At 41.3% G+C, this 21,478-nt stretch overlaps 1 protein-coding gene across 2 annotated transcripts in view; it reads right to left on the reverse strand.

Moving 5' to 3' along the window:
* LOC109875134 (potassium channel subfamily T member 2-like) overlaps positions 1-21,478 on the reverse strand; it is a 64,098-nt gene that overhangs the window by 18,605 nt on the left and 24,015 nt on the right. Inside the window, exons 17-21 of one of the 2 annotated variants that reach the window (XM_020467350.2) lie at positions 21,136-21,352; positions 20,185-20,290; positions 19,717-19,889; positions 17,246-17,317; positions 16,762-16,896 (exon numbers count right to left, since the gene is read on the reverse strand). In XM_020467350.2, coding sequence (XP_020322939.1) covers positions 16,762-16,896; positions 17,246-17,317; positions 19,717-19,889; positions 20,185-20,290; positions 21,136-21,352 — 703 coding nt within the window. The remainder of the gene's footprint in view (positions 1-16,761; positions 16,897-17,245; positions 17,318-19,716; positions 19,890-20,184; positions 20,291-21,135; positions 21,353-21,478) is intronic. The other variant, XM_020467351.2, reaches the window with a different exon arrangement.

The following is a 21,478-nucleotide window of genomic DNA, read 5'->3' on the forward strand; positions in this document are numbered from 1 at the left end:
CACAACGTGATCTCTTTATTGATGGCTTATCAGGCTGAGATAATGAAGGACACCGTAAATCAAATCTAATTTGATTTGGCACATGCGCCGAATACAACAATCAGTAGAGCTTAGAGTGAAATGCTAACTTACAAGCCCTTAACCAACAATGCAGTTCTTCACTAGGGTAGGGGGCAGCATTCGGAATTTTGGATGAAAAGCGTGCCCAAATTAAACTGCCTGCTACTCAGTCCCAGAAGATAGGATATATATATAATTAGTAGATTTGGATAGAAAACACTCCAAAACTGTTAAAATAATGTCTGTGAGTATAACATGGCAGGCGAAAATCAGAGGAAAGTCCAACCCGGAAGTACTATTATTTTGAAAGGCTGTTTTTCCATTGAAAGCCTATCCACCATACAAAGATTTAGGACCCAGTTCACAAGCTCTATGGCTTCCTCAACATGTGACCAGTCTTTAGGCATTGTTTCAGGCTTTTACTCTGAAAAATGAGGGAGATACAGCATTTTCGATCAGTGGCCAGTGGAAATTTCCATTCAACAGCCATGCGCCCTGATCGTGAACGTGCCTTTGTTTCTACTTTCCTTTTGACGAAGCTTTTGTAGGTTGAAATATTATTGATTATTTATGACAAAAAAAACCGAAGGATTGATTTTAAACATCGTTTGGCATGTTTCTACTAACTTTTATTGTACTTTTTAAAAACTTTTCGTCTGGAATTAGTGCACGCGCCTTCTGCATTCGGATTACTGAACAAAATGTGCAAACAAAAAAGGAGATTTTTGCTCATAAAGAGGGACATTATCGAACAAAACAAACATTTGTCTAACATGGAGACCTGGGAGTGCCACCAGATGAAGATCAAAGGTAAGTGATTAATTGTAATGCTATTTCTGACTTTTGTGACACCTCTCCTTGTTTGGAAAATGGCTGTATGGGTTTCTGTGGCTAGGAGCTAACCTAACAATCGCAAAGTGTGCTTTCGCCGTAAAGCATTTTTGAAATCTGACTCAGCGGTTGAATTAAGAAGTTAATCTATATTTCCATGCTTAACACTTGTATCAAGTATTTCTGTTATTTATGTGGCTCTCTGCACTTTCACCGGATGTTTGTTTGAGACAATGCATTTCTGACCATATGTAAACTGAGATTTTGGGATATAAATATGAACTTTATCGAACAAAACATACATGTATTGTGTAACATGATGTCCTATGAGTGCCAACTGATGAAGATCATCAATGGTTAGTGATTCATTTTATCTCTATATTTCTGCTTTTTATGACTCCTCGCTTTGGCTGGAAAAAATTGCTGTGTTTTTCTGTGACTAGGTACTGACCTAACATAATCGTTTGGTGTGCTTTCGCAGTAAATCGGACACTGTGGTTGGATTTACAAGAAGTTTATCTTTAAAATGGTGGATAATACTTATATGTTTGAGGAATTTTAATTATAGGATTTCTGTTGTTTTGAATTTGGCGCCCTGCAATTTCACTGGCTGTTGTCGAGATGGGACGCTAGCACCTGTACCAGAGAGGTTAAGAAAAATAAGTGTTAGGTAAGTAAAAAATTTAAAATTAAAGTAACAAATAATTAAACAGCAGCAGTAAAATAACTATAGCGAGGCTATATACAGGGGTACTGGTACAGAGTCAATGTGCGGGGCCACTGGTTAGTCAAGGTAATTGAGGTTATATGTACAGGTAGGTAGAGTTAAATTGACTATGCATAGATAATAAACAGAGTAGCAGCAGCGTAAAAGGGGGGGGGGGGACAATGCAAATAGTCCGGGTAGCCCTTTGATTAGCTGTTCAGGAGTCTTATGGCTTAGGGGTAGAAGCTGTTCTTCAGGCTAGGGTCCTTTTTTCTCAATTTCCGCCTCATTGACATGCCCAAAGTAAAATGTATGTTGCTAGGATATGCATATAATTAGTACCATTGGAAAGAAGACACTTTGAAGTTTGTAGAAATGTTAACATAATGTAGGAGACTATAACACAATAGATATGGTAGGAGAAAATCCAAAGAAAAACCAACCAGATATTTTTTTTTGAGAGAGAGAGCCCATGATCTTACATTGGAAAGTATAGGGAAATAATTACATCTTGCTCCCAGTATGCATTTCCTATGGCTTCCACTGGGTGTCAGCACTCAATGTTCAAGATTTCAGGCTTGTTTCTTTCAAAACGAGTAAGAATAATGAGTTTAACTACAGGGACACAGACTTGGAAATGTATGTATGCGCAAGCAATGAAGAGGACACGCACCTGCTAATATCATTTTCCTATTGAACATACTTCTTTTTGTATGAAATATTATGGTTTAAATACATTTTAGTGTATCTGAGGATTAAATAGAGACATATTTTGACTTGTTGAAAGAAAGTTTATAGGAATCCAAAAATCTGCCCATCTTGCCATGTTGAACGAGTGGATAACTCAAATCGATGGCGCCAACTAAACTGACTTTTTGGGATATAAAGAAGGATTTTATCTAACAAAACTACGCCTCATGTTATAGCTGGGACCCTTGGAATGACAAATCAGAGGAAGATATTGAAAAAGTTAATATTTTATCGCTATTTGTGAATTTATGAAATCTATGCCGGTGGAAAAGTATTTTGATGTGGGGCGCCGTCCTCAAACAATCGCATGTCATGCTTTCGCTGTAAAGCCTACTGGAAATCGGACAGTTAGATAAACAATCATTTAAGCTTTCAACCGATATAAGACACTTGTATGTACCTAAATGTTTAATATCCATCATTTTTATGATTATTTATTTGAATTGCACGCCTTCCAGGTTCACCGGAAGATGTCCCGCTAGCGGGACGCCTAGCGAAGCCTTTTGGACCTAGACACTACAAGCTTGGCACACCTATATTTGGAGAGTTTCTCCCATTCTTCTCTGCAGATCCTCTGAAGGTCTGTCAGGTTGGATGGGGAGTGTTGCTGCACAGTTATTTTCAGGTCTCTCCAGAGATGTTGGATCGGGTTCAAGTCCGGGCTCTGGCTGGGCCACTCAAGGACATTCAGAGACTTGTCCCGAAGTCACTGCATTGTGTTGACTGTGTGCTTAAGGTCGTTGTCCTGTTGGAAGGTGAACCTTCACCCCAGTCTGAGGTCCGGAGCGCTCTGGAGCAGGTTTTCATCAAGGATCTCTCTGTACTTTGCTCCGTTCATCTTTCCCCTCGATCCAGACTAGTCTCCCAGTCCCTACCGCTAATAAACATCCACACAGCATGATGCTGCCACCATGCTTCACCATAGGGATGGTGCCAGGTCTGATTTGTCATCCCAAGGGTCCCAGCTATAACATGAGGCGTAGTTTTGTTAGATAAAATCCTTCTTTATATCCCAAAAAGTCAGTTTAGTTGGCGCCAACATGGCAAGATAGGAATCCAAAAATCTGCCCATAAACTTTCTTTCAACAAGTCAAAATATGTCTCTTGAGTCTTCAACCAAGAAGATGATGTGTAAAAAGTCAAGGGGTCTGAATACTTTCCCAACGCACTGTATGTCTGCACCACATACGCTCACTACTGCTGTCCCCAGGGCTTGGATCTTGGCCCTCTCTATACACCAAGTGCCTTGGCTCCGTCATATCCTCACATGGTCTCTCCTATCATTGCTTTACGGATGACACTCAACTACTTTTCTCTTTCCCCCATTCTGACAGCCTGCGTGCCTGGCAGATATCGTATCGTTCTGCCCATTTGAGATATGTCTATGTCCTGGGAAATGTTCTTGTCACTTACAACCTCATGATAATCGCATTAGTCTACATTAGCTCAAACATCCCACGGACGGGACACCGATCCCAAATAAGTTTTAAGATGGCTAGGTGGGACAACCACGTATCGCAGGTATAGTAAGGGAGGGTCAAGCGCAATTTTGTTGGTTCGGGATTTCTTTTTTGGGGGGGGGTGGGGTGTCAAGGTGAGGAATGCTCTCCCTCCGGTCTCAGACTAATAGAGCAGGATGACGGATTGCCAGTTGCCATCTGTCATGGTCCTCCTCTTATGCCCTGCACATTCTGCCTAAAAACTGTCTTGTGTGTGCAAGCGAACACAGCTGAATAGGATCACGAATGCACCTCCTCAGAACGCAACAAGTTGGGGAACCATCACTCTAGGTGAGCGAGGCAGGGAATAAAATCTGGTAACACCTACCCATTCTCTCTGTGGATTCCTGTCATCCAGTTCATCTCTGGGTTTAATTTGTTTGGTTTCGCAGGGGAACAGGTTCTCTTGGCTCACCACAAAACTCCCTTAGCCCACTCCCTTAGGGCACCCTTATCAGGCGACAGAGCCCCATACAGCTATCTGTACCTCCCTTTACAGGAGTGAGCGGCTGGGTATACTTTTGATGTTGTTAATCTTCATCTTCGGAGTAGGGACAAGAAAGACCAGACACATAGCTGCTCTACTGCTCAGGATTAGGACATCTGGGTAACCAATATGTTTCCTTCTTCCTTTTAAGCTACACTGTTTGACGGCTTATGTTATTCCGCCGGCTGCTCTGTCTTGCTGATATCCCCGCTTGGTGACACCGTATAGCCAAACCTGTAGCTGCAAACATGTCGCTGCGCACTAGGGGCACAGTCCAAGAGGGGAGAGCGCCAGCACACCCCTGGCAAGGGTGATGCCTTATGCTTTTTCCTTCTCTATGCCTGACACTCCCCATTCTGGTAAACATAGTGAGGAAACAGGGCTCTTCCCTCATCTTAGAGTCCCTCTACAGCCAGGGAAGCTCTGGTTTACAGAGCTCACTCTCCTGCTTTACAACCAGCCCTGGCAGCTACCATTTACGCAGGGATCTTTTGACCCAAATGAACAAGGAGATTTTCTACTCTCACCCAGGAGCCATGGCCCTCTGGGCCTGGCCTGTGAGTGGATACATTTGAATGCGACAGGATTGCAACTCAAGGCCATTGAGACTATCCAGAGTGCTATCCAAAAGGAACGTTGGATGTTGGAATGTCACAACACTGTTTCAAATGGGGCGCCGTGCTCCAGCGATACAACAGATGCACAAATACAAACTCTGTTAAGAGTTACAGAAGAAATATGGCCAGCTGAAGGAAAAAGGAGACTGGCAAGTGGGGAGTCCATTCTTAATTTGTCAAGCACAATTAGAAGTACCCAAGCATGATATCCTACTCATAATAGGAGTTGGAGAATACAATCATGCAAGAGAAAAGGACAATGGGGAAACATGGCATCAGTGCAAGAAATGAAAATGGTGAACATCTGTGTAAAGAAAACCACTTGGTCATAGGTGGCATCCTGTTCGAGCATAAAAGGATACACAAGCTTGCATGTAAATCACCAGATGGCAAGACAGAAAGTCAGATCGACCACATTCTGATAAACAGCAAGTGAAGATCTCTGCAGGGTGTAGGAGTCAAAAGAATGGCAGACATCAGCAGCGACCACAATATGCTGATTGGAAAAATATTAATGAAGCTGAGGAGGGCCAAACTGGAAACATTGTTTTGATCTATCCAAGTTGGAACACCCAGATGTGAAAAAGGATTTCAACGTCAGCCTAAAAAACAGGTTTGCTGTCCTAGAAGATGATACTGAGTTAACCATAGAAAGCTTCAACAAAGCTATGGTGAAGGAGGGGAGAAAGTGCTTGGTCACAAGAAAAAAATAATGGAAACACATACGAAAACGTCTGCTTGATGCCATATCTACTCTACTGAAGGAAAGGATAGAGAAATAATACTCAGCAAATGACAGAGGTCAAGAAAGGAGCAAGGAAAGAAGAGAATATAGCTGCGAGCAGCAATGAACAGGGTTCACGCGAAGACAGAAGGGTCACAAGGTCAGTTGGATAACGAAGCAAGCACTATCTTCCTTTATGTGCAATGATGAGTCTAAACACAAAATCTGGAGGGAATTTGGCGTATGGTTTATGTGGAGAAGATGATTTGCAGATTTTGAGCACAAACCGCAGCAGTTAAGATAAGCTCCTGCTAGAAATGTCTAGGCTAACAGAATGCACTCTTAATGAACTATATATTTTTTTAAATGTCCTTTTCAAAAGCTACGAATTTATATGTTTTCTTCAAAGGAAGTGCACTTTTTCCAGCAACAGGACCAAATACAGGATTTATCAGCTTCAGGAAAAGCTAGCAAACCACTGAAATCTTCTGAGAACAACTATATCGGAAAAACATATTTTAAGGTCCTCAGGACTAAAGTATTGACATACAAGTGCACAAAGAAATTACAAGAGTATTACATATCTGGAGCATAATAAAATAATCAGTCAATATGTGAGTGAACTTGAGATACTTGAAGGGGAGGTAGGCCTACTCCTTTAATGGTACTGAACTGAGCATAATTGCATCTTACTATAAGTCAGTATTAGTACTATTATATTTCAGAATATTTTATTATTTCAGTAAACCACAATTGAAATATTTCAAAAACAAACAAAAGTTGCCATAAAAATAAAAGAAAATCATCATCCCAGCATAGTTCAAGAGAAACATTGTCCAAGACGTCATGGAGATAGTTTGTTTACCCAGAATAATTACAAAGCACAGATGCCAAGAATCACAAAGTATCTGTGCTTTAGGAGATTTGGTTTTTGATGATTCCATACCTCATGTGCTGAATTTGGCTTGCCTCATATGTGCACTACAATTTGTTATTTGTATTGGGCAAAGTAAAGCTGAAAGTTAGATGCATTAAATGTCTCTTCAAATTGTTCCTTGTTGTGATCATCCTTGGCAGAAAATAGGACTCTTTTTCAACTTCAGCTTTCAATGTTGAATTCCTTAAATGACTTAAGGTAATCCTCATTACTGTGGGACAGTTCCACTGTCATAAATGTCCATGGTTAATTTGGGAATATCAAGTTCTGCGTCCTTATTTATAATTATTATTATTAACCTGTTCTCTTACATAGGGATAGGATCTGCACAGCACTGTCTTCAATATGGCTGATCTATCATTGTGGACAATAATATATTAGCCCATTTTGTTTTTTGTCTTGGTAAAATCTGCATAAATGAACACAAAGTGGTTTTAAGGAACTACGGTCTCAGATGAATGAATTACAACCAGACAATCTGTCTCTAAAAATACAAATTAAAAGAGACCTAGGACAATATGGTGCAGTTGAAGACCCTTTCTAGTGAGCTACAATTTGTAAGTCAGGCAATGGCCAGCCCAATGAACTCAGTCCTAAAGCAGCCAGTTACACAAAGCTGAAATAAGCCATGTCACTCTACAAGATCACCAGAACTTATTGCAGAGCAAAAAAACTAAACCACTGTTGGACAAATCTGAAATCCTTGACTAACATGCTGACCACACCAATCGGGTCGCGTGTGCTGCAAAATAAATGTACACATACATGTTATTCAATCATTGCACCCACACTGCTTGCAGGCATCAGCGAGCGTCTGCTTGGCCAGGCGCTAAAATATGAATTGGTTCTATTTGTGACACTCGACGCGCTGCAAGTCCGGCCTCTCCCATCTCCTCATTGGTTTTTAGGAGCATATACCCACGTGCCATCTCCTCATTAGTTTTACTAATGAGATTAACTTAGGTCCACACTTCAGTAGGTTGTAGTAAGGCTGTCAAGTTGGTTACCAACCACCATATAAAGTCCAATGAAGAAATAGAAGCCTTAAGGAAGAAGGAGAGATGGCCCGAAATTATTTCGGTTTATCATTTTATCTATGCATTAATTGTCGGAGTTGAAGACCTTGTACATTTCAGGTAAAATAACAACCCAATGTTTATATACCAGGACAAATTAGCTAGCAGCAAGCTTTCTAGCTAAATTGCCATGAATTTTTAATGCTTTTTGATCTGTCCCCAAATTAATATAATTGGCTCAGAGTTTGTTTTGATATTTCAACCTGCGTGTCCTGATCGCTTCTAGTGTGGATGAACAAAATCAATGTGCGCGTGTCCGGTTTGGTCAGCATGTAAGAGTCTATAGAAACAGGAAAAAAACCACTAAAAGACCATCCTGATATCCAGCCCTCAGCTTCCATGCAAACAGGAGGTGGTGACAAAATACCTCTAATGGACCCCAATAGAAACTACAGAAGAAGATCAGTTCAACCCTTCCACTCTCAGGTGTCACATCAACCCTTCCCCCATCATCCAGAGTAGCCACATCGACCCTTCCCCCATCATCCAGAGTAGCCACGTCGACCCTTCCCCCATCATCCAGAGTAGCCACGGCGACCCTTCCCCCATCAACCAGAGTAGCCACGTCGACCCTTCCCCATCAACCAGAGTAGCCACGTCGACCCTTCCCCCATCATCCAGAGTAGCCACGTCGACCCTTCCCCCATCATCCAGAGTAGCCACGTCGACCCTTCCCCAATCATCCAGAGTAGCCACGTCGACCCTTCCCCAATCATCCAGAGTAGCCACGTCGACCCTTCCCCAATCATCCAGAGTAGCCACGTCGACCCTTCCCCCATCATCCAGAGTAGCCACGTCAACCCTTCCCCCATCATCCAGAGTAGCCACGTCGACCCTTCCCCCATCAACCAGAGGATCTACGAAAGGCAACTGAAAGACAGAACAAGGAAACTAGCTAACCCAACTGATTGAAGGCCGACTAGGATAACAAAATCCACAAAGACACAACTGGACTTCATAAGCCTGACTCAATAAAATAAAAATCATACAACTTAATTTCTGGTTTATCTAACCACAATCTTACTTTGGTTGCAAGAAAACTCACCAAACAGAGGTTCAGATAGGACAACAGTAAGAGGACCAAAAGTAACATCAGTCGCATTCCTAAAAGAGATTTGGATCTTTTTTAAGATGAAATAAGGAAAATCAAATGGTCTGAAATCATTTATGGTGTATAATGCCTTCAGAAAGTATTCCTACCCCTTGACTTATTCCACATTTTGTTGTTACAGTCTGAATTCAAAATGGATTAAATTGACTTTTTTCACCCATCTACACACACTATACCCCATAATGACAAAGTGAAAACATGTTTTTAGAAAGTATTGCAAAAATATTTGGGAAAGATTCAGAAATATCTCATTTGCATACAGTACACTTCAAAAGTTTGGACACGTCTCTTTCCAGAGTTTTTTTTATTTATACAATTTTAGTGAAGACAGCAAAACTATGAAATAACACATATGGAATAGTGTAAAGGGTTAAAAAAATATATATATATATATTTGAGATTCTTCCAAGTAGCCACTCTTTGCATTGATGACAGCTTTGCAAACTCTTGGAATTCACTCAACCAGCTTCATGAGGTAGTCACCTGGAATGCATTAGAATTAACAGCCTTGTTAAAAGTTCATGTATGGAATTTGCTTCCTTCTTAATGCATTTGAGCCAATCAGTTATGTTGTGACAAGGTAGGGGTTGGTATACAGAAGCCAGCCCTATTTGGTAAAATACCATGTCCATATTAGGGCAGGAAAGGCTCAAATAATCAAAGAGAAACGACATCAAGGGCTATGATGAAACTGGCTCTCATGAGGACTCTCTGGGAAGACCCAGAGTAACCAATGGTGCAGAGGATTAGTTCATTAGAGTTAACAGCCTCAAAAATTTCTGCCCAAATAAATGCTTCACAGAGTTCAAGTAACAGACACACCTCAACATCAACTGTTCAGAGGAGACTGCGTGAATCAGGCCTTCATGGTTGAATTGCTGCAAAGAAACTACTACTAAAGGACACCAATAATAAGAAGAGACTTGCTTGGGCAAGAAATCCAAGCAAAGGACATTCCACCACCGGTGTGGCGGAAATCTGTTCTTTGGTCTGATGAGTCCAAATTAGATTTTTTTGGTTCCAATCGCCGTGTCTGTGAGACTCAGAGTAGGTGAACGGATGATCTCTGCATGTGTGGTTCCCACTGTGAAGCATGGAGGAGGAGGTGTGATGGTGTGGGGATGCTTTGCTGGTGACACTGTTGGTGATTTATTTAGAATTCAAGGCACACTTAACCAGCATGGCTACCACAGCATTCTGCAGTGATACACCATCCCATCTGGTTTGCGCTTAGTGAGACTATCATTTATTTTTCCACAGGACAATGACCCAACACACCTCCAGGCTGTGTAAGGGCTATTTGACTAAGTCATAGAATGATGGAGTGCTGTGCATCAGATGACCTGGCCTCCACAATCACCCGACCTCAAACCAATTGAGATGGTTTGGGATGAGTTGGACCGCAGAGTGAATGAAAAGCAGCCAAAGAGTGCTCAGCACTCAGGGAAGTCCTTCAATATTGTTTGAAAAGCATTCCAGGTGAAGCTGGTTGTGAGAATGCCATGAGTGTGCAAAGCTGTCATTAAGGCAAAGGGTGGCTACTTTGAAGAATCTAAATATATTTAGATTTGTTTAACACATTTTTGTTTACTACATGTGTAATTTCATAGTTTTGATGTCTTCATTATTATTGTACAATATAGAAAATAGTTACAAAAATAAAATAAAAAACCTTGAATGAGTAGGTGTGTCCAAACTTTTGACTGGTACTGTAAGTATTCACACCCCTGAGCCAATACATGTTCAAATCCCTGTTGGCAGTGATTACAGCTGTGAGTCTTTCTGGGTACATCTCTAAGAGCTTTGCACACCTGGATTGTACAATATTTGCCCATTATTATTTTCAAAATTCTTCAAGCTCTGTCAAATTGGTTGTTGATTATTGATAGATAACCATGTTCAAGCCCTGCCATACATTTTCAAGCATATTTAAGTCAAAACTAAAAGCGAAAAGCGTGGCAACTTTAGTGCCTTGTTGCAAAACATGTTTTGGAATATTTTTTTATTCTGTACAGGCTTCCTTCTTTTCACTCTGTCAAATTAGGTTAGTATTGTAGAGTAACTACAATGTTGTTGATCCAGCCTCAGTTTTCTCCAATCACAACCATTAAACTCTGTATCTGTTTTAAAGTCACCATTGGGATCATGGTGAAATCCCTGAGCAGTTTCCTTCCTCTCCGGCAACTGAGTTAGAAAGGACACCTGTATTTATGTAGTGACTGGGTGTATTGATACACCATCCAAAGTGTAATTAATAACTTTACCATGCTCAAAGGGATATTCAATTTATGCATTTGTTTTACCCATCAACCAATAGGTGTTCTTCTTTGCGAGGCATTGGAAAACCTGCAATGACTGCAATGAAATGGCAACAACAATGAATCAAATCCAAAGCAAATTCTCAAGGAAAGTCCCTCACAAAAAAACAAAAACAGAACCTACCTTGGCTCAATGACACTCTTTGGCACCTGACGAATAAGAGAGATGCTGCTCTAAAGAAATCCCTCAAATCTGGCTTAGAGGTTGAACGCCTAGTTTACAAGGGACTGAGAAATTAAGTGACTAGGAGTTTCAGGAAAGCCAAAGCTGATTTCTTTCTTAAAATAAAACGTGAGGCATAAAACACGAGGCTATCACAATAATTAAAACGAAATGTCATACTGTAGGCTATTACATCACTATTTCTCATTAGGCTACCGCATGTCAGAGGCTTGAAAAATGAGCAAGACTGGTGGTGTAGGCCTCCCGGGTGGCGCAGTGGTTAAGGGCGCTGTACTGCAGCGCCAGCTGTGCCACCAGAGACTCTGGGTTTGGGCCTAGGCTCTGTCGTAACCGGCCGCGACCGGGAGGTCTGTGGGGCGACGCACAATTGGTTGTCCGGGGACGCGCAGTGTGCGCTAACCAAGGTTGCCAGGTGCACGGTGTTTCCTCCAACACATTGGTGCGGCTGGCTTCCGGGTTGGATGCGCGCTGTGTTAAGAAGAGGTGCGGCTTGGTTGGGTTGTGTATCGGAGGACGCATGACTGTCAACCTTCGTCACTCCCGAGCCCGTACGGGAGTTGTAGCGATGAGACAAGATAGTAGTTACTAAACAATTGGATACCACGAAATTGGGGAGAAAACGGGGTAAAAATCGATTTTAAAAAAATTGTTTTTTTTAAAGACTGGTGGTGTAGCCTACACTCCAAAATGCGATGTGGCTAGATGAGAACACTGACATTTTGCAAAGGCAGAGATGAATGGCAAACACCAAGACGCGTGTGGACAGCAGTGGATGCAGAAAAATTCTGGTCTAATGACAAATTGCCAAAATGACATTACAATTTGTGGTGTTTTGCGTAACAGATGTCTCTTTCCGTTCACCACTGTTTGGAGGCTGGAAATGTGTTGCGAGTGGATGAACGTACGTGAGTAGCCTAGTAAAAGAGCCCTTCGAAGTTATTGACAAATCAGATGAAAACATCACGACTGGTTTGGTTTATGCCACAATAAAAGGTAATACATTTGAAAAGTGAAATGACAAATCTTTACTATTGAATTAATAGGGGTTCTATATGTAAGCGTGTGCACAAATAGGAGGTCCCATAGCTGGAAGAAATGAAATCTACTTTCACAACTGGTATAGGGTCAACCACTCTACAGAAACAGCATGTTGCTATCTCCCAGATATGACCAAGGCCAAGCTTGACAAAGGGGGTGTTGTCGGTGCAGTTATCCTCGACCTCAGAAAAGCCTTCGACACGGTTAACTGCAATGTCATCACCAAGGGATTGCACTATGGCGAGTGACACAGGAGTCAAATCTGGGCCCTTTGTTATTCAGCCTCGACATTAATGACCGTCCATCTGTTTGCCAGAGCATGGAGATTTAAATGTATGCGGATGATGCAGCTTTTTTTATACGCATGGCAAAAATGAAGTGGCAAGCAAACTAACAGCAGCATTGGCAAAAGTGGCTGAATGGCCCAAACCACAATGTGGGAAAAACGGTAGCTATGTACTACTCCACAAAACTAAACTACTAGGCTTACCTGGACATACTCATCCACGGACAAAAAAATGTAAACAGTCCCTGAGTTTAAATACCTGGGCATTGTCCTAGACCCTACATTGAAGTTTCAAAAAATTGAAAAGATGTCCAGCAAAATCACATATAGTCTTTGGAATTTTTCAAAACATCAGGAACTCACTCTCTACAGTGGCAGCCAATATTTAATAACTTTATTTACATGTGATGATCTTCTCTCACCTGTCCTGTTCCATTGCCGGCTGTTCTCAAACCAATGAAACCCCTTCGATCACTATATAAACAAGGACTGAAGACCGTGGACAGGAAATCACATCATTATCATCACTGTAATACTCTCCACAAGTACAATCTGTTCAATGTGGACAACTTGATGTTTTTTCTCAGATGACTGTCTAGTTTATAAGATTATCAACAATGTGGCACTGCCACCTCTGAAAGATTTTTTCATATTAACCTAACAGCAGAGTCACCTGGATCTCCACAAGAGGAGGCTGTGTCATTCCTAAAAGCAAAAACCACCTTTGGGTAGTCAACATTCTCCAACTCAGGCACCAGGAAATAGAATTCCTTCACCTCTACCTTAAGAAGCACTAGCGACTTCAAATCCTCCATGCTCCATTAAAATGAGCTGTGTTTAGCTAACTCTGGTGCAAACATCATATTTCATATGTGAAATGTATGTTTCTAACTGCACATGGTCCCTTTAAATGAACTAATATTACAACTACGACTACTACTACTATGTATGCAAATAATGAGTTAATCATTTCCTTGTTTTTTTATATATCAATACCAAATTCAGTGTAGTTCACCTTAAGGGACATCCATGATAGTGATGACCAGTTGATAGGCCACTGTGGAGTGGATTTACAGTGGTTTAAAATGGACAAGTAAAATCAGATTTTTGATTAGTCAATAACTCAATCTTCTTTTCACCAATCCCTTAGTTTTTCTCAAACTAAGTTAAGACATGTACCTTGGGCCAAAGTTGGTGTCCTTTGGTCCTATGGTTCATGAAAATAAAATGTTTGCATATTAACGTGCGTGGTAATATGCATCTGCTGGTGTAGTGTGGCCATCTTTGAATGCATTATTTTCTCAAACTAAAGACCAAATCTGGAGTGAATCTGAATTTTGGTCCATGAGATAAATATATTTGTATGATTATTATAAGCATTAGTGTTACAAAGTCAAAACAGTTTGTTGGTAATAGTTCCTTATTTTTTAAGATATAAATGCAAAACTTAGCCTCCGCACCTGGTTTCCTGCAACCCACCCGAGCTTCCCCTGGCCTGCACTCCATCTTCCCCCTGTGTTTCAATAAATACCTTGGTTACTTCATCCAAGCGTAGCCTAGTGGTTAGAGCGTTGGACTAGTAACCGGAAGGTTGCGAGTTCAAACCCCCGAGCTGACAAGGTACAGATCTGTCGTTCTGCCCCTGAACAGGCAGTTAACCCACTGTTCCTAGGCCGTCATTGAAAATAAGAATGTGTTCTTAACTGACTTGCCTGGTTAAATAAAAAATTAAAATAAAAAATCCCAGTCTCCTCGTTGGACTCTGCTCTTGGGTTCCTCTGTTTCACTCTGCCTGATACCATTGTGAAGTGGATTTACAAAGCATTTAAATGGACACTTACAATTTGATTTCCTGATTAATCAAGAACTCAGCCATCTCTTAACTTAGCTTGAGAAAAGGGATTGGTTAACAGATGTACGGAAGTTTACATACACCTTAGACAAATACATTTACACTCAGTTTTCACAATTCCTGACATTTAATCCTCGTAAAAATTCCCTGTTTTAGGTCAGTTAGGATCACCACTGTATTTTAAGAATGTGAAATGCCAGAATACTAGTAGAGAGAATGATTTATTTCAGCATTTATTTATTTCATCACATTCCCAGTGTGTCAGAAGTTTACATATTCTCAATTAGTATTTGGTAGCATTGCCGTTAAATTGTTTAACTTGGGTCAAACGTTTTGGGTAGCCTTCCACAAGCTTCCCACAATAAGTTGTGTGAATTTTGGCCCATTCCTCCTTATAGAGCTGGTGTAACTGAGTCAGGTTTGTAGGCCTCCTTGCTTGCACAAGCTTTTTCAGTTCTGCTCACAAATGTTCTATAAGATTGAGGTCAGGGCTTTGTGATGGCCACCAATACCTTGACTTTGTTGTCCTTAAGCCATTTTGCCACATCTTTGGAAGTATGCTTGGGGTCATTGTCCATTTGGAAGACCCATTTGCGACCAAGCTTTAACTTCTGATGTCTTGAGATGTTGTTTCAATATATCCACATAATGTACCAGTCCCTCCTGCAGCAAAGCACCGCCACAACATGATGCTGCCACCCGTGTGCTTCACGGTTGGGATGGTGTTCTTCGGCTTGCAATGTTTATTATGGCCAAACAGCTCTATTTATGTTTCATCAGACCAGAGGACATTTCTCAAAAAAGTAAGATCTTTGTCCCCATGTGCAGTTGCAAACCATAGTCTGGCTTTTTTATGGCGGTTTTGGAGCAGTGGCCTCTTCCTTGCTGAGCGGCCTTTCAGGTTATATCAATATAGGACTTGTTTTTACTGTGGATATACAGTAGATACTTTTGTACCTGTTTCCTCCAGCATCTTCACAAGGTCCTTTGCAGTTGTTCTGGGATTAATTTGCACTTTTCGCACCAAAGTGCATTGATCTCTAGGAGACCGAACGAGTCTCCTTCTTGAGCGGTATGACAGTTGCGTGGCCCCATGGTGTTTTTACTTGTGTACGATTGTTTGTACAGATGGAAGTGGTACCTTCAGGAGTTTGGAAATTGCTCCCATGGATGAACCAGACTTGTGGAGGTCTACAATTTCTTTTCTGAGGTCTTGGCTGATTTCTTTTGATTTTCCCATGATGTCAAGCAAAGAGGCACTGAGTTTGAAGTTAGGCCTTGTTATACATCCACAGGTACACCTCCTATTGACTCAAATGATGTCAATTAACCCATTAGAAGCTTCTAAAGCCATGACATCCTTTTCTTTTTTTCCAAGCTGTTTAAAGGCACAGTGAACTTAGTGTATGTAAACTTCTGACCCACTGGAATTGTGAAACAGTGAATTATAAGTGAAATAATCTGACTGTAAACAATTGTTGGAAAAATTACTTGTGTCATGCACAAAGTAGATGTCCTAAACGACTTGCCAAAACTATAGTTTGCTTGCAAGAAATTTGTGGGATGGTTGTAAAACTAGTTTTAATGACTCCAACCTAAGTGTATGTAAACTTCTGACTTCAACTGTACCATGGGCCTACATACAGAATTCCGAACATATGGTTTATGAGAATACTGTATGATTTTTAAAGGTTGTCCAAAATTTCCAAGATGGATAAAAATCTATCCTTATGGGTCCTTGAGGCATATTTGTTCAGCATGAGGAACGACACCTACATATACAAAAGTATTAACGCAACAATTTAAAAGATTTTGCTGAATTAGAGTTCATGTAAGGAAATCAGGCAATTGAAATGAATTCATTAGGCTCTAATCTATAGATTACACGACTGGGCAGGAGCCCACCATAAGCCCACCCACTTGGGAGCCAGGCCGGCCCACTGGGGAGCCAGAATTAGTTTTTCCCCACAAAAGGGCTTTATTACAGACAGAAATAGTCCTTTCCTGTGAACACCTAAATATGTAGAAAGACTTGCCTCTGAAGCAGAGATGGCAGTTAGAAGGAATGACATGAGGTAAGTGTACAAAATCACAAAGAAGGGTATCGCTACCTAAACACTAACAATTGTTGCGGTACCGGAACAATGTTTACACATTGACAATGGTTGCGATACCCGAACAGTGTCTGCACAATGACGATGGTTCCGGTACCTGAACAGTGTCTGCACATTGACGATGTTTCCGGTACCTGAACAGTTTCTTCACATTGACGATGTTTACGGTACCTGAACAGTGTCTGCACATTGACGATGGTTTTGGCGTCAGCCATGTAGTCCTCCTCTGCACTCATGGTGCTCTCCTTGTCCACCACCACCATGTTGGCCGCAAAGGACACACCGCAGCGCAGGAGGTCATCCAGGCTATGCGAGACACACACACACATTTGAATTGAATTTGACTTCTTGACATGAAAAGGTCAGGAAAAATTCTAGACCGTAGTTATAGACTGTCAGGAAAACCTCTGGGCCCTGCACATGAGCTAGCTATATTCTGAAACATTCGCTGTGGAGAGAGAATCGAAACTAGTAGTTTCTCAGGGGCTGTCTAGAAAGGTGACTTTGGACACAGGACATATTTTAGAAATTGATATTTCGGTTCACTCAGTCCATTTCCTTTTAGATGTATTCTTGATAGGGAGACTAATAGCATACAAATGCAGTACATGCACTAAATTAGATGATTGATAAGGTCATGTTGTGCGTCACGTACTTATCGATGGAGCCGACCATGTAGAACACCATGGGGAACCAACAAATAGCCTCCAGGAACTGTGTGTCAGGCCTGGTGAGACAACATAACACATCACAACATAGAAAATAATAGAATAGAATGGAATATAATTCAATTGAATGGATCCTCATTGTCCATACGAACAGCTATTGTTATTTTTGTTGTCACAGTACCCGACCCGACATATCCAAAAGAGACAGTCACTTTTATAAAATAGAGAAAATATGGTAGGAAGTGCTGAATTGGTTGCGGTTAAAGTACCAAAAAGGGCGCTCATTGGAATCTTGCTGAATTCAAGATAAACTACAGCCATTCAATCTCATTTGACATTCACTTTCCAGCTAGCACATACTGTAACGTCTTGAGAAACATATGTTACTTCGAGCTTGGTGAGCGCGTGGTTGTCCTATGGTTATTTTTGAATACAACCTTCCCACAACTTTCTGGGAATGGTGCCGGATAGTTGCTTGCCTTTGGAACACTCAGCACATTTAAGGAACTTGACAAAAAAACGAAATTTTCTTGGTATTTCATTACTGTGTGTGTGTGGGGAGGGGGGGGGGGGGGGGGGGGGGTTGGATGGTTGAGGAGCAGCTCTCGGGGGAACAGTTGGGGGATCTTGGATGGTTGGTGTCCTGGAAGTTGGGAGCTTGGGCGGGTCCCCGATTTGGCTTGGTGGGAAATTTGTCAATGTGCCCTTGGGCGAGGCGCTTGTCCCTGGTTGCTCTTGTGTGTCACTCTGGATTGGAGTGTCTGTTAGACGACTGAATGTAATGTAAATGTTGAGCGGCTTCAGTGCAGTTAGAGTCGTTCAAGTTCAGCATAGCTAGCTAGCAAAGTGATTCACATTTCTTGCTAGCTAACCAAATGACACTTGCATCTCTAGCAGTAGCCACCGAAAAACAATATGAGGGGAAAAACTCAGTCACTCATCCACTCCTCCAATGACATGACATCCTCATAGTAGCTAGTCAGCTAACGTTAGGCTCTGTGTTTTTAGCTTACGAAATAAATAATGAATGCAGCATGGGTGTATGGTGCACTCAAAATGTTTTGTAGTTGAGTAGCAAGTCTAGGCTATGCCCCTCATCACCACAAACGACTAAAGTATGTCGCGAACAACAGAGCACCGGAATAATTTAGTGTGAGTCAACAGGCTAGACTAAAATAACACTGACATCATCTTTTAGGGAGCGATAATGAGGAGACCAATAATGGTTGCAATTGAGATCAGCTGTGCACGTATTGACGGTCTAACGAGATATCAGCTGGCGATAATCTAGTGCCGTCGATGGTTGCAATATGCCCCTTGTTATTTGATTATATTCCAATATATTATATTCCAATCCACTGTCACATAATAAAAGGTGTGAAACCCGATAATAGCCTACTGTTTGTGTTTCTGTGGATGAGTTGATTTACAATGGTGTAAAGTATTTAAGTAAAAATACTTTAAAGTAGTACTTAAGTAGTTAAGTTGTATTTATATTTTTGACAACTTTTACTTTACTACATTCCTTAAGAAAATATTGTACTTTTTACCTCATAATTTTCCATGAAACCAAAAGTACAAATTCTCACACTTATCAACAGAACATCCCTGGTAATCCCTACTGCCTCTGATCTGGCAGACTCACTTCGTTTGAAAATAATTTCTGAATGTTGTAATGTGCCCCTGGCTTTCCGTAAAAAAAAAGGCATTGTTACTTTTACTCAAGTATGACAGTTTGGTACTTTTTCCATCACTGCTGATTTGGGCCATCAGTTGATTGGCAGATATAGGCTTACTGTAGAACAATACACTTACCTTCAGTGTGGCTATGTATAATTTGTCAGTATACAGTAATTATGGTCTTTGGCGTGGATGGCCCTAACATTGCTAAACTGTTATACGCAGGCTACAGTAGCACAGGCCTACTGTATCCACTGGACCACACTGACGCCACCAATCATTTATTCTGCTTATAGCTTTCCTTGAACATGTAATAAAACTACATACTACTAGAACTGGCGCCCAGTGGACCTGCAGTCAAAGGACCTGCAGTCAAAGGACCTGCAGTCAAAGGACCTGCAGTCAAAGGACCTGCAGTCAAAGGACCTGCAGTCAAAGGACCTGCAGTCAAAGGACCTGCAGTCAAAGGACCTGCAGTCAAAGGACCTGCAGTCAAAGGACCTGCAGTCAAAGGACCTGCAGTCAAAGGACCTGCAGTCAAAGGACCTGCAGTCAAAGGTACAACGTAGGTAGCTATGGTTCTGCATTGTATACAAACACTGCTTCCAGCTGCACCCTGGCGGCGATTCTAAACATTCCTTCAGATGTTCAAATCTTCCTGCTGCAGGATTGTCTTCATCCTGCGCCGAAAATCTGTAACGCTTTTACAAATGTGGATCCGACCAAGAGGGCAGCACAATAAAAAGGGTAAGAAGATCAAATAAAACGCTGTTCTTACTGATTATCCAGGAGCAGCACAATCGGGTTCAGCTCTTTCTTTAGTCTGTAGGAAGCTCTAAGTGGGACGATGAAGTTGTACAGTCCATTCCCCGCCGTCTCAGCCGACACAATGATCAGCTTGTTCTTAAAGCTATACACTTTGGCGTCCTCAAAGTTGTTATGCTGACAACCCTATGGGGAAAATAACATACATTTTTATGTTGTTGTTTTTTATGTATTAATTCAAATACACAAACAAATATGTATTTGAATTAAAATACCATAAACTATATTTTGTGGTCCGGTTTCCCTGGACACAGATTAAGCCTAGTCTTGGACTAAAAAGCAGATTCCCCATTGTGCATGCATTTTAGTTCAGGACTAGACTTAATCTGTTTCTGGAAACCAGCATCAATAGTGCCAATGGCTAACATGACTTAATACTACCTATATTGCTTGAACTGAATAAGTGACTTGCATCATTTACCCCTTCCAGTCTGAGGCAACAGTATGGTACTTTCTCCTTCAGTAGATGGCAAAGTGTTGGAGAACTACCGATGTAAGGCAGGTTGGGAGAATAGCCTTTCACATAGCTTCAAATAAACAGACACACAATTCATATTTTATGAGTATGGATCTCCCATTCAAATTCATAGCCAAACAAATGTCATTACTGTATCACAAATCATCATCTACTGCTGTTGTTCTCCAATTCCAGTCTCGGCGAGAGCTAAATCAATCAGTCTCGGCGAGAGCTACCTGAATCAATCAACTATGCATGGTCTTCAGTCTAGAACATACAGGTGTAGGGTCTTAATTTGATCACTCTTTTGTTGCTGAGAATTTTCTTGCACCACAGGAAATGCAGATGAGCTTTGTGATTTACATAAATTCACTGAAAACCCACACTAACACACATTTATATTAACATTATTGGACATGTAACTTACTTTTAGCCAGCTAATAGCCTAACCACTGATCAAGAGACATTATGGACTAAACCAGTGGAGGCTGGTGAGGGGAGGATGGCTCATAGTAATGGCTGGAAGGGAGTAGATGGAATGGAATTAAACACCGTACATTCCATAAAGTCCATTCCAGCCATTACTATGAGCCGTTCTCCCCTCACCAGCCTCCACTGGACTAAATGTTCAAATCCTCTTGCTGCAGGATTGTTTTGCTGTGACAAAATAGGTCAAATTAAGATCCTATATCTGTAGTTAATTGAATCAAGTGCACACAGTAGCACTCCAGGACCAAAGTTGGAGACCCCTAACTGAAATAACCAAAAGGCTTTTTTAATCCCATTTTTTTTTTAAATCGGAGAATAAAAAGTAAGACATATTGCATGGTATCACTGTTTCCCAAAATATATATATATATTTTTTTGGCGGAAAGCTTGGCTTACATCCTCTTATAGAAATGATATAAAACATACTCCTCAGTTGATACGTCCTCGTCGGAGGGCAGGTTCTCGTCCTCTGATTGGTCGCTATAGAGGTCACCTGTGTGCAGAGAGGAAGTGTCTGGCACCTCTAACACGGGGCTGATGCTGGGCCTCCTGCTGTTACCCTTAAAGTCCTCTGGGGGGAGACAGAGAGTGGGCCCACAGTGGGGCTTGCAGCCTGCGTCCTGGAGGTCTATGGCCACAGTGCCTGAACAAGGATACAAGTAGAACAACATTTACAACATACTATTAACTGTTGGCATTTTTCTTACAAGTTAATTCATTCACAATATTTCAGAAAAATACCAATTGTAGTTCAATAATGCAGAATAAT

The sequence above is a fragment of the Oncorhynchus kisutch genome, linkage group LG30 (genome assembly GCF_002021735.2).
Source record: "Oncorhynchus kisutch isolate 150728-3 linkage group LG30, Okis_V2, whole genome shotgun sequence".
Taxonomy (NCBI): domain Eukaryota; kingdom Metazoa; phylum Chordata; class Actinopteri; order Salmoniformes; family Salmonidae; genus Oncorhynchus; species Oncorhynchus kisutch.